This window comes from Ursus maritimus, unplaced genomic scaffold, assembly GCF_017311325.1.
Source record: "Ursus maritimus isolate PB19 unplaced genomic scaffold, ASM1731132v1 scaffold_5, whole genome shotgun sequence".
In the NCBI taxonomy this organism is placed as follows: Eukaryota; Metazoa; Chordata; class Mammalia; order Carnivora; family Ursidae; genus Ursus; species Ursus maritimus.
Genome location: NW_024426663.1, coordinates 71,137,103 through 71,151,045, shown reverse-complemented (window position 1 = coordinate 71,151,045; position 13,943 = coordinate 71,137,103). Strand labels below are relative to the sequence as shown.

The following is a 13,943-nucleotide window of genomic DNA, read 5'->3' as shown; positions in this document are numbered from 1 at the left end:
ATTGTCTTCAGTTATTAAAGTAACTCATACTACTCAAGTATTACTCAATGTAAGTGTCTCAGGATATCCATTTAAGAAAAAAAATCAGTTGTTGAAATAAAAACTTTTTCTGGGACTTTCTCAATAGGGAAGCTCGAGAAGCAGGCTTTTCTGTCATTCCCTGAAACAGCTCTTCAGTTTAGTAATCGTCAAAGTCTGACCATTATGTTTAAATAAGGTTACTCGTGCCTATTTTATTCCCTGGGGTTTTTGAAAAGAAAACGGGATTAAAAATTCTGTTCATAGAACTTTTATAGCGATAATGATTTTTGTGCAGCTGCCCTATTTTAGTTGACTTCCTGTGGAAAAGGAGCAAGAGCAAAGTGGGGCAACAGGGGAATTATTTGGGGCCATGTGCTGTACTGATTTGCTTATCTGGAGTCTTTGACCTATTATCACCACCTGTCCTCACTTTGCTGTTTAAACATAGCTCTATTCTGTTATCTTGAAGTATATTATCTGAGTGATCTGTGGTCATGAAGTCAGTCTTTTGGTGTGGTTATATATAATTTAAATTTTTCTGAATCAGCCTTACATTCTACCTTTAGTAGTGTCTGGCATCGGCAGAGGGGAGGGTTTTTCCCTTCAGCTTTAAATATTTATATATATTTTTTAATTCACATTACCCTAATGGGTTTGTTATTTCAAGGAAAATACATTTAAAGGCTTGTAGTAAAACTCTTCAAATGTTCGAATCTATTTTTTCCCCCTGAATTCCCTGTCTCTTAAAGTTAAAGAAAAATCAAGGGGCTCAGATGAATTTTGCTTTCTGTGTCCCTCTTAAACTCTGTGCTCAGTGTCTTCGTTTCGTTTCTGTGACCAGTACGCTGGGAGCGGGCCCTTGGAGCCATTGTGAGACAGAAGAATCAGCCCATGACTCCCGAGGCCGTGAAGGCCAACTGGCAGAAGATCTGTGACTTCGAGAATGCCAGCAAGCCCCTGAGAATTCAAGGTAGAGTCCCGAGTCTGTTCACTCCTGGCTGGGGAGCCAGCGGCAGCAGAACGCTCTCTGCTCTTACGGAATTGTCTTCTGCTTTGACTAGAGCACATTTTCTGTTCTGGTAGCTATTAGAACTCTTCAGATTTAAGGTATGTATGTCAACCCGCCTGGCAGTTTTTCTGGTTTCTTGTAATCTTATTTTTTTTGGTGGGTGTCCTGGTGAGGGATGGTAAAAGGTGTGCACCCTTTGTGCTCCTCAAGTCTACTCCCTGTCTGCCGGCTCCTTCCAGAGTCTTCTGTTACGTAGCCATATACTCCTCACCTCACTGGATTTTTCTCTATTGCCCTAAAAGTTCTAAGTCCCATTAGGCCAATTTTCTTTAGGCGTAGCTTTTTTCTGTCTAGTGAGTAGATTTTGCTTTGTTTCAGCGCTTGGTCTTTGCCGCTGTTTCTCTGCCCTTCTCAAGTGCCCCTTCCTCCCTTCATCACCTCTGCTAACTCTAGTGCTTCTTTAGAAACCTAAGCTCAAGCCCGGATGTTCACCAAACCAGTCCCAGATATTTCGGGCTACGTTGATCTCTTTCTCAGCTCAACTGTGACCACGTAGCATCTCATCAGAGCTGCTTTGGTTTCCTAAGTATGTGGTTTCTTAGCTGCACAATATGTTCCTTCGGAGGCAGAGACCGTGTCTTGTACGCTCTGCTTTTGTATTTGGTGCCGAATTCAGAAAGGATTCAGTAAATGCTCGCACCATGAGTTATTGAGTTGTCTGTGGTCTGCCACAGCAGTGGGCGCCTGGTAAAAGTCACATTTTTTTCTAGTATAACTCACATGTGCATATAGTATATGATGTTTAAAGGACTTTTTTGGGAAAGATAATGATTCAGGGTTATTTCACAGACACATCTTTTTCTTTTTTTCTTCTAGTAATTTTGTATTCAGTGTTTGGTAGGAGAATATATCTGAAAAACGGACTATTCTGGGTTTTTTTTTTTTTCCCTTCTTAATGACACCTCCCTGCCTGCTGGTACGCTCACTGACATTTTCATCGTGCTCTTTCTCAATCAGATGATAACATGATTGTTGTGTTGTTAATGGTAGCATTTGCTGTATTCCATATTTTGATGTTGGAGATAAATTTAGCCTGTGAATAGCAGTCACCCATTGATGAAAATGAATGAAAGGGAAAACAGGAAGAAGTATATTAAAAACTTTCCTCTCATGTCCAAGTTCCAATTTATTGCCTTAAAAGCATTATAAAGAAAAAGCTAACTAAAGGAATCATGTAATTATAAATGAAAAGAATACCTGTATTTGAAGTACAGTTAGAAGAAAAATCCCAGAATTTCTGTAGAACTGTTGTCATCTTACAAGTGACCCAACTAAGCCCCAGACAAATGCAGTGAGCATTACAAGTACTCCCTCCGGCCACAGTCTGTGTGGGGCGGGGAGGGGAGGATTCAGTGGCCCGAAGCCTCTTCACTAGTGTCACCGGGAACGGTGGCTGTCCCTGATCACATCGCATTCTGTGGTTTGCTTAGAGTTTTTGTCTGAGTTCGGAAGGAGGCCCATAGTGCTAAGGTTTATTGGAAAGGTCCCAGAGGCTTTGGAATCTTACAGCATGTGTGAATGCCCCATTAATCTCCTTTATTAACCTTTTTGACCCCAAAGCAGCAGCTTCTGAACCCTGTCTGGAATTTCTGGTCATAATGAAGGTTTTCCCTGGAAGAATTTTTTGTACTGTCTTCAGAGCTATCACTTGAGACATGGGGGGCTCAGGGGTAATCTTGGCATTGTTCCATCCTGAAGGAGGGGTGGTGGTGGCGAGAGAAGGGAAATGAGCTTGTCCTTCACCAAAAATTGCATGTCTCTGATCAAGGGTCCCGGTCTACGGAGTTGTAAAATCCGTCAGAGATGTTGCAAAGCCAGAACCTCCTTAGAATCATAATCCAGGAAGAGTATGCTGGACAGTGCCTTGCTCTCCATTGAAAACCCCCAGTGACCCTTGGTCTGTTTCAAAGTCTTTGACGATGTTTTCCTGTAATAGCTTGACCTCTCGTATTCAGTTCTGTGGCAGGCTTGCCCAGTGTTATAGGAGAGATTATCGAGCATGTCGTAGCTTTTCTTAGTCACATCTTTAACAAAACCATCATTGTTATTATTATTTTTTTAGAATCAATTGGCAGCATAATTGGAGTTCTAAGTAAAATAGATTCAGAGGGAGGCATTTCGACGAATAGTACGAGTCATGCAGCATCAGCAGCTCCATCGGCCTTTGTAAGTGGGGGAGAGAAGCCTATTCTTTTTCTGAAGAGTCTCTCTTTTCTTTTTCTTTCTCTCTCTTTTCTTTCATACAAAAAGTATTATTTTCCAAGCTACTAATTTATTGTTAAATAGGAAAGATAAGTGATGACGAAACTTTTCATAAAATAAGTACTGAATAGTTACAGAATTTGAATGAACATAAGGCTAAGATGTAGCCTTGTGTAACTTTTACTTCTTTTTTATTATTATTTGTTTATTTATTTATTTTTACTTTTACTTCTTTAATATAATTAGACAAGTGTCTCCCCCCCCCCACCTTTTTTGATACTATTGTTGATAAGCCTACTTTAGTTACTGTTTTTCTAGCTTTTTAGAAAAGGATATCTATTTAAGTGCCTCTTTGGAGCCTCCCCCACCCCCCCCCGGGAAAGCATTGATAGCTTGTATTTTGGAACTATTTCAACATGGCTGCAAAGAAAGAGCCTCCCCTTATGTCAGAAATTCTAACAGAACTGTGGTTATAGCTCGTGTGAAGTTTGCTGATTGTCTCCCATATGTAGCCTTTCAACAAAAAATTGTAGAGCATAAATAGTAAGAAATAAATCATTTGATGCATTTGATTTTGGAGCTTTGTGACTCGGGGCAGACATAGTGATAAAGTTAACAATCTAATTTTAACCCTGAGACTATGATTGGGTTATAAATATGATTTTACTTTAGAATAGGGGTTGGCAAACTTTTTTGGGAGAGGGCCAGATAATAAATGTTTTCAGGCTTTATGGACCACATACTGTTTCTGTCACATATTCTTCCTGTTTTTCTTATTTTAACCCCTCCTTAAAAACGTAAAACCCATTCTCAGCACTCAGCCCTCGTTTGCTGACTCCTGTTTCAATGAACGTGATTGACAGTTGGACATTATTCTTTTTTAACCTGATATATACTTCACACGTTAGCTAGACGTATCATAACTAAGTAGAAAAATACAATATCAATGAGTCAGGGACATTCCTAGCAAGAAATGTAAGGTAAAATCACAATTTAACTAAAACCATTGTGAGGCAGTCTCATTTACAAGCATTATGCAGTGTTTTGCTCATCTCTTTACAGTGAATCTTATACAGTAGCGCTTATAGGGCAATTCACTATCCCTGTTTATGACAAATTCATAATAATTATTATTTTTTCTTATTTTTGAATTGCTAATAGTTGCCGAATTAATAGGGCTTCTCACCATCAGATAGAGGAAATTTGAAAATGATACATACTGTTAGTAAGAAGCAAACAATAAAAAAGCACTTATCTGTAAATGAAGTCCTTTTCTACACATTTTCTGATTGTTTTCTGTTAAAATAAAATATAATGAAGCAGTTAAGAGATGCCATGAATTTCACCGACATGGCATTCCGTTCAGATCTCTTTGAAAGCAAAATAGGTATGCAATCAGTTAATAGTTTTGAAAAAGTTAAAATGTTAAGTATTAGACAAAAATATCAGTGAAAAAATAATTTTCTACACCTCTCTCATAGGCTGAAATTATTGGCCATGAACTTCCTTCCTTTTCTTCTGCTTATACGGAACTGCAAACTATTATGTATGCCCTTGGCGTGGGGGCATCGGTCAAGGAACCGAAAGACATGAAATTCATATATGAAGGGAGCACCGATTTCTCCTGTTTGCCTACCTTTGGAGTTATTATAGCTCAGAAACCTATAACAGGTGGAGACTTACCACAGGTTCCTGGGCTTTCAGTCGACTTCAGAAAGGTATGTGTAATAAGAAACCTTTATTTTGCTTTTTTTGGTTTCTTTAAATAAGATTGATCTCTATCTCGTGTGTGTGTGTGTGTGTGGGTGCATGCATGCATGTGTGTACACACATGTGTATTAATAAAATTGGGGTGCTACATTCAGGAATAAAGACTTGGCATATCCTTTGATTTTTCTCTTTAAGCATAGAAGAGAAGAGAGTTAGTTGAAAGGGCAAGCCAAAAGAAGAAAACAGCAATTAGGTCCAGTCCCCCAACCGTGGCATAATGTTCTTAATTCTCTCTCTGCCATTTACTTGCTGTTCGACCAAGGGTAAAGTACTTCACTAAGCTTCAGTTTCCTTGTCTATAAAATGGGGGCGATAATTCTTACCTGCTGATACCGGTGAAGGAGCAAGCCAGGTGATGATCTAGGAAGAGGATTTGAGGCACAGAGAACAAACGTGGAAGGCCGTGAGGCGTTTGCATGCTTGGCTTGTTTTGGGAACAGCAAGGGGGCCAGTGTAGCTGTCGGAGGAGCCAGAAAGAGGGCCTTGTAGTCATTAGAAGGATTTCAGGCTTACCCTCTGATTAACACGGGAGGCGATTTGTAGTGCTTTGAACGGAGGAGTGATAGGATCTGCCTGTGTTCACTCACAGGCTCATTTCTGCTACTGTGTAGATTATATGGGAGCCCAGCCAAAGCAGAGAAGCCTGGTAGGAGTCTCTTCTGTAATTTAAGCAGAAGACTGGCTGTGAGGGAGAGGAAAAAGGAGTCAAGGATGAAGGTTTTTGTAGCTGGGATGATATATGTGCATCTGTGTCTCTGTAGATTATTTATAATTAATTATATATAACATATTTAGTAGGTATAGTAGCTACATACAACCTATTGTGTATGGTAAGATAGATCTATACAGTTACGTTAAGGTGGGGATGATGAGGAGGCGGTTTTGGACAGACTTGAGATTCTATTACTCATTCAAGTAGAGGTGTAAAATGGGCAGTTGAATCGAATCTGTGAGTCTCGAGTTCGGGGGAGAGGTCTCCCTGGGGTTCTTAGGCTTGCAGTGATGTGTAAAGACTCAAGACTAGATGAAAACCCGTAATGTCTGAGTATAAGCAGAGAAGAACCTGAGCTCAGGGACCCTGCAAGTGTTGAGAGGGTGAAGACATGGGGAAGAATTAGCAAGAGAGACTGAGAAGGAATGGCTGGTGAGGTATGAGCTCCGAGGAATATCAGGAGGATGTGGTATTTGAGAAGCAAAGTGAACCAGTTGTTTCTGGAAGAAAGGAGTGGAACAGCTGTGAGAAAGCTTTTGAGGTGGGGTAGATTTCATTTTTCTGGAGTGAGGTTTCCTGTACTGAGCCCAGGGATAAGTCTTGCATCATAGAACTATGATGGGGCGCCTGGGTGGCACAGCGGTTAAGCGTCTGCCTTCGGCTCAGGGCGTGATCCCGGCGTTATGGGATCGAGCCCCACATCAGGCTCCTCCTGCTTCTTCCTCTCCCACTCCCCATGCTTGTGTTCCCTCTCTCGCTGGCTGTCTCTATCTCTGTTGAATAAATAAATAAAATCTTAAAAAAAAAAAAAAAGAACTATGAGCCCACTTCTCTTAGTAATTAGAGGACCCATTTCCTAGAGGGTCACTTAGCCTGTTGCTGCTCTGAATCTGTGAAAACTGCTTGTATTTGAGTATCTGATGAATTTGGGAGGGAGGCCAGAGATATGTACGAGGTCATTTGTTGTTTTAGTCCCTGTCCCACGGTCTTTGCTGCATCCAGTTCTGTTTGGATAATTGAAGTACAAACAAAGCAAATGTTTCAAAATTCTGCAGAATACTCCTTCAGAGTTGGAAGGAGTTGGAACAATCATAAATGGTGTTCAAAATCTGTTGCGGGCAAGAATGGCCATTTTGAATTGAAAGCCTCGCCTTCCCAGCGTCAAGCTTCCAGGCCACGTCATACAGTGGCCGTCCTGCATTTGTCCCAGTTGCTCCCTTCTGGGTTTGGAGGAAGACATGGAATTAAAGCTATCCCATGCCCGTGGGGTGTGCTCAGTTGAATATGTGGGTCAGGTTTTGTTTTTCCTGTCTTATTATTTTCCCACATATATTGGTATCTACTAATAGGTAATTTATAAGATATATCTTATAGATGTACATATATCTATGGCTATATCTATAGACATAATTTATAAGATATTACACCAAGGAAATGTTGACCATTATAGTTTTTATTTTGAACGTGGTTGTAAGGTTTACTTTTGTGTTTTAGTCAAATCATTTGTATGTGCGATTTAAAAGTACTTTACTCGCACTGGCCAATTTGTTCATTTTTATTCAACAGATATTTATTAAATACCCAGTATGTTCCAGGCACAGTGATAAGTGCTGGAAATACAGCCTAGTTTAGTGTTTGCATTGGCAAACAATCCATAATTAGCAGCTAACAAAGATTTATGAATGTCAAGAAAGAACACAAAGATACCTTTTCTGCTTCAAAAGATCTGACAGTCTTTAGATTGGGGGACTGATTAATTTTGAATCATATGATTAAGAAGTAGAAACTAAACTGAGACAGATAGTTTGGGGAAAGTAGTCATGTGAGCATGTGGACGGTGGAATACCACTTGTGATTAGCGATATTCACAGCACAACCTGTGAGACAGGAAAGTCTGCTAATAAAATTTTGTTTACTCTGACATAGGCTCTCCACGGGGAGCAATACTTGGAGTTATATAAACCACTTCCCAGATCAGGTGAGTTTGTGATGCACTGATTTCTTAATCACACCCTCATTTTATTTCCTGACTAACCTTCCAAACTGTGTCATTGTGTTAAGCTGGCGTAGAGTGACTTAGATAAATCCTGTGGCAAGGTATTGGTGTGCATGTCAGCCACTGGAGTGGATTGATGTGAAGGAGTAGCTGTTTGGATGACTTTGAACTTTGTCCTTTAGCAGTCTAATTTAATAAACTACTTCAAAATAACTGACGGTTCATCTCCATTGATGTATGTGTTATTACCAACTGAGGAGAGTCTTTTCTAAGTATGTGTGCTCTAAACTTTGTGTTTAATCAGCTGTGATTCCTATGAATATGGCTTTCGATTCCTTTCTCAGGTATTTGTGTTGGTAGTGATTTTCATAAAGCAAACCACATTAAAAGATACAGACAGAATTTCTTGTGATTAACTTTTTCCTGCTTTCTTTCCTAAAAGTAAAAAAAAGTAAATAAAATCACATCTGCCTAAATAACGAATTTTCTTTTTCTCAGTAATATATTATTTGTTCAGTTAAGCTGCTTTTCTCATTCTTCCACTGTAATTTGACAGATTTGTTTTACTGCTCTAATGTCAGCATGTCGTCTAATTAAATGCTGACCATATAAGATAGTAAAATACAAAAAAAGTGTTTATCATTTCACATTATATAATGTAGAGGTCAGTAAGTAGCTAGACTCCTCCTATAATGTTTCCCCAAATCCTTTTATTTCACTAAACATTTAATGAGATTCTCATTGCTTAACCCGAATAGCTTTATTTCAGTGCTACAGCCTACGTTTTCTGTGAGGCGGTGCCCAGCGTGTGATGGCCGCCTTCATCAGGTGTTTGCTGGTCACCTGCCATGTGCAAGGCAGAGTTTTCAGTTTTAGATGAGTTTTCTAACCTGGCTACATACCGAAACAGCCTGTTACTACATTATATTATATTACCTGTTATTTTATTTCATTTTATTTTTATTTTTTTGCGGGGGGGGGGGAAGAGAGAGAGAGTCTCAAGCAGGCTCCGTGCCCAGTGTGGAGCCTGACGTGGGGCTCGATCTCACGACCCTAAGATCAAGACCTGAGCTGAAATCAAGAGTCGGACACTTAACCGACTGGGCCACCCAGGTGCCCCTACTTGTTATTTAAAATAAAATACGGATTCTGGATCCCAACCACGGAGGTTTTGTGTGCGTGCATGTGTCGTGTGCGTTCGGTGTGGTGGTGGTGCCCGTGGCCAAGGCCAAGAGGGTCCCTCTGTGTTGTATGTGCAACCGACCTAACATGGGTTCACTTGGGAACTAGTGCTATGAGGAAAGCAGAAATGTATGAGATAGATTTCTGCCTTTAGGGGTTTTAAATCTGAAGAGAGAGAGAGATAGGCTTATACTCAAAGATGATTACAACAGGGGCGCCTGGATGGCTCAGTTAGTTGAGCATCCAGTTCTTGATTTCAGCTCAGGTCATGATCTCAGGGTCCTGGGATCGATCCCCGTGTCAGGCTCTCTGCTCAGCGGGGAGTCTGCTTGAGATTTCCTTTCCTCTCTCTCTGCCCCTCCCCTGCTTTTGCATTCACGCACTCTCTCTCAAAAATAAATAAATAAATCTTTAAAAAAATGGTTACAGCTGAAAAGAGATATGAATAGGAAGGTGTGTAAAATATTTCTCTCAATTTCTTGTACCTTCCTAGTCTCAAGAGATGTTTCTCATGAATTATTTTTCTTCAGTAGCTTCTGTACATTTTTTTTAAGTCGTGTTAAAGTTTATTGTCTAGTAAATACGAATATTCAAAGTCTGAGACACTTATGTTTTAGAACCTCTTTAAAGTGTAGAAAACCAAGGTATGACTGCTATTTATGATCTTCCCTTAAGACCTAGCAGGTGATGAGACATAGGGCCACAAGTATCAGGAGACTGAGGTCAGCATTGTCCGTGTCTCTTGGTGGCTCATTGGTTAGCTGCGGTGGTACTGTCAGAGGCTGAGTGACCCCTCCTTGGGGTAAAAAAAAAAAAAACAACACATTAGATTGAGTGCAAGAAACCCAACAGCAGCACTGTATTTTCCATCACGAATTAGCACATGTTCTAGTTCGGGATATGCTGGTCCCTAGATTTTCTGCGTATTAAGTTTGATATTTATTATGTTGCTACTTGTTGTTTCAAATGTAGTGACTTAGGTATTCTGTTTCTTTTTAATGTTGAATTATTCAGCATTATATTGAAAATTATTTCAAAGCGTAAGTTTGTAGTTTTGCTGAACTTATGGTGGAAATTATGTTACGTTCTCTCCTATCTGAATGTTATAACTTGATGGTCTTCAGAAGAGTCTATTTATTTATTTATTTTGCTTTTCATTTTAGGAAACTTAAAATGTGAAGCAGTCATTGCTGACATCGTAGATAAAGGATCCGGTTTAGTAATTTTTCTGGATGGTAACTCACTTCTGTTCTTCTCATAATATTGTTAGACTGATAGGCCTTGTGTGTAACTTAATGCTTCATCCTAGAAACTGATCAGTCCGTTTGTGTTCGGCTTCCAGTTTGGGAGAAAGCAAGATAAGCATTCTAAAAATTTAGAAGTTCTTAGAAAAGAAGTGAGGATGGGGAGAAAGAGTGGGTTGGGGTAGGGTGGGAAGACTGGGGCGTTTCCAACATAGGACCAAAACACAGAGATGAGAGGTGTGGCTGGAATATAGAGCATGGTGGTGAACTCAGCTCACTGGAGTACAGACTTGGTGGGAAGGAACACATCAACAGCCATCGGTTAATAATCAGCCTGTACTGTAGACACTCTTGTCTTTGTTAGCTCTTTGGAACTTGGAATGTATTTGACCCCTGAGTCATTTTCATAAATGGTAGTTAGGTTCCTAACGTTGCGCATTCAAGCCTGTTGAACTCAAATGTGGCTTAAACACCGTAGCCACATTTTATTTGCTGTGGGGGAAAAAAGGTCACAGTAGTTTAATATGTGTTGAAATGCTAGTAATTAACATTGACTAAAGATAAACATTGCTTAAAGTTCATTTATTCCAGAGTTTAAGAAGATAAGAAATAGATCTTTGTCGTCCAAAAATTTGGAAATAAGTTGTAGTGGAAAGTTTAATATTGTGATAGTTGGAATATAGGCTTCATCATTTTTGTTCTAACTAGATAAATAGAAGGTTTTACTGTCTGTGCTGTTGAGGAACATGTGTTGTTTTTACTAAATCATATGCTGAGAACGTTTTTGATGCTCTTGAATATTCTACTGCCTTGTTTGCCTTCGGTCGTAGAGTTTCATCGTATGTTCTCTCTCTTACTCTCTTTCTCGTCTTCCTCTTCCCTTTTTTGTTGTAGATTTTTGTGTTTTCTCATCATTCCTGAAGTTGGCCAACATTTGCCTTCAATTCTCCTAGTTTTCTTTTACTCTTCTCCCCATGCTTCCAAATATGTAACATATTTGGTTCTGCCATGACCTTTGCTTTCATGTTGACTCTTTCCTCTTTGACCCACTCCATTGACTTAACTACAGCTTGGGAATGGGTAATAATGTATTAGAATTTGTAGACAAAGTGTATATGAAATGAGATATCCAGTTTCCTGTGTAATGAAGAGAAAAATCTTACTTTAAACACAAATTGCCATGACCTTCTTTATTTTTTGTTGTAATTAGACTTTTCCGTAGTCTGCCATTCAAAGTCATATTTCCAGTTTTCTAGAGCTAGAGATACAAGATAGTACTCAAACTCTCTTTGGGAAATTAGTCAGTGGATAGAGGGACAGTTGTCCTACATTCATTCATTATTTACTCACTGATTTGCTCACTCGTGTCATATATTCATTAATTTACTCATTAATTTAATAAGTATTTATTAGGTGCCTTTTCAGTCCCAGGTACTATTCTGATTGCTGGGAATAGGATGGTGAGGAAAATGCCCATGATTCTGCCCTCCTGAAGCTTATACCTTTATTCTCACTATTTCTTTTATATTCCAGGCTCTTTTTGAGTCCTTTGGCAGAATGTGTGAATGTTTGAGAGTGTGGATACCTGCATTTCGTGGTGGGATTTTTGGAAATGTTTGAGATGGAGAGAGTTGAGATACGATAGGCACTTGGGGAGGTTTAAGAAGAGGTGAGAGAAACTGCTGTTTCACATTGAAGCGAGGATTTGCAAAGATGCTCTTCACTCTGCCGTCCAGGGACTGGTAGTGAATGAGTTAAAATCATGCTTTGTAAACCAAACTTGGGCATCTTTCAGTAACTGGATTTTGTTTTCAAAACTTTTAAAGGAATCACTGATCCTATATTTGTTAACCAGTCATGTCTTTTCAGAGTAACTTTATTTTTTCTTTAATTTGCTTTTCAGTCTATTCTTACTTTGAGGAGGAACTCATATGCTACAATCAGTTCTCTGTTTTCGCTGTTGGCTCTGGAGGCATTGGTGGAAAACGGGTGTCAGACAAAGCCAAGGTAGGCTCTGGCCTTACAAGAAAATATATGGGTATTTAAGTGTCCCTATCTATATTTTGAATATACGTTTTGAATACACATATTACTATATGTGCAAACTACACATATTACCATATGTATAATTTCATAGAGTAGATCCTCAGTAATTCACACTTCTTTGAATCAGAGGATGTCCCTGGATTGGAAGTGCTGTTTCTGTGTGTATATTTTGATAGATAACACGTGTTATATATAGAAAAGTCTGGCTGATATAAATATAATGTACCTGAGATAACTATGGGAGTATTTTCACTTTCTCATATAAATTTTGTAGCACCCAGAAGTCTTTAGAAAAACCTAACACTTGCAAGTGATCTTTGTATAAAATAAAATTTCTATTCATTAAATGATAAGCACTTCTTTTATGTAAGACAAGTCTAGTACTCTTTAGTTCTCAAATTCTATCTAAAAACATTTTTTTCTAAAAATATTGTATAACTTGGATTTGACACTGATTTCATCTGGGCTTTACCTCTGATGTGTTTGAGGTAATAAGATTATACTATAATAAATATTCTGGAGTAAATGAAGTGTGCTTAAAGCAATGTGCAGAAACTGCTTCTGGAACTCTCTCCCCAGTGAAACCATGGTATTGTAACTGGTAAAAATGAAGACAAACATTTGAAGTGTCTGGAAATTGTCCTAAGGGCATATAGCAACGGAAGAAATGTTTGTTCAAGGAGATGTTTATCTTGATAAGAACAGTGAGAATCTCCTCTCTGCCTCATCCCCTGGCTCCGCATGGTGGAAGAGGTACTCCAGGCCTGTGACCCGTGTGCCCCAGCTCCCAGAATAGGGCCACGCTGTCTTCCCAGAAGAAGTAACTCACTGGTTTTTCTTACCCTGCCACCACCCCCGGCTTGTGTTGCTGAAGCTCCCTTTCAGGTTGAAGCAGCGTTATGGGATTCTTGTCCTCTCCCTGGCTCCCACTCACAGGGCGGAAGCTCTGCTCCACCCCTGGCAGGCTGAGAAGACATGGGACCCACTCCCTCTTGCCCCAGCTTGCTCATAGGGTGAGGAGTTGATGCTGGAAGAGGAAAGCTGAGGAGACCAGTAGCTACGTGCCCTGCCCAACACCCCTTCTTGTAAAATGAGGATGTCACTTGGGGCTAAGTGGGCCCCTCTCCTTACCCCTCCCCCTACTGCAGTGGAGGAAAGGTTTTGCCCAGGGGGTAAGGCAGGCTGTCCTGATAAGAGATCGATGAAGTTCTTCAGAGGAAACTGACTCATTGTGGAACAGAGTATTTGGAAATTCAAAAGTAAGGATGCCCACAGTAACTAGGTTACGTTAGTGATAAACAATCAAGAGGAGGCTGGTAGCTCCATGAGAGCAGGAAGCTAACAGCTCCCTCAATTAGAAGTTTACTGGAGAGAACCATGGAGAGAGAGCTAAGGAGAGCCCTCATGGGATCACTGCAAACCTCAAAGCCTGGCTTCAAAGACTAGCCCGGCGAAGAGACTTGACTTTGGAACAGTTTATGCCCCACAGCATTGTTGAAAGTAATAGAGCAATCATCTGACAATTAGTGGAGCCTAACAGTTGGGTATGATGATAGCAAACGAGGCAGACAGTTGAACAGAGAGATCTGGGAGAGACAGTCCTGGAGAACCCTGCTAACACCCGTGTGCTCCCAGGGTGACTGCATTCTTGCCTGAGGCTCACAGTGGGGGACGTGGACTTAGCTGAAGCAGTCGAGCCAA

At 40.0% G+C, this 13,943-nt stretch overlaps 1 protein-coding gene across 1 annotated transcript in view; it reads left to right on the top strand.

Moving 5' to 3' along the window:
• The window catches only part of HSD17B4 (hydroxysteroid 17-beta dehydrogenase 4), a 91,656-nt gene that overhangs the window by 39,817 nt on the left and 37,896 nt on the right, over window positions 1-13,943 (top strand). Inside the window, exons 11-16 of the mRNA XM_008699015.2 lie at window positions 863-991; window positions 3,153-3,256; window positions 4,774-5,010; window positions 7,701-7,752; window positions 10,116-10,187; window positions 12,100-12,203. Of these exons, the coding sequence (XP_008697237.1) occupies window positions 863-991; window positions 3,153-3,256; window positions 4,774-5,010; window positions 7,701-7,752; window positions 10,116-10,187; window positions 12,100-12,203 (698 nt within the window). The remainder of the gene's footprint in view (window positions 1-862; window positions 992-3,152; window positions 3,257-4,773; window positions 5,011-7,700; window positions 7,753-10,115; window positions 10,188-12,099; window positions 12,204-13,943) is intronic.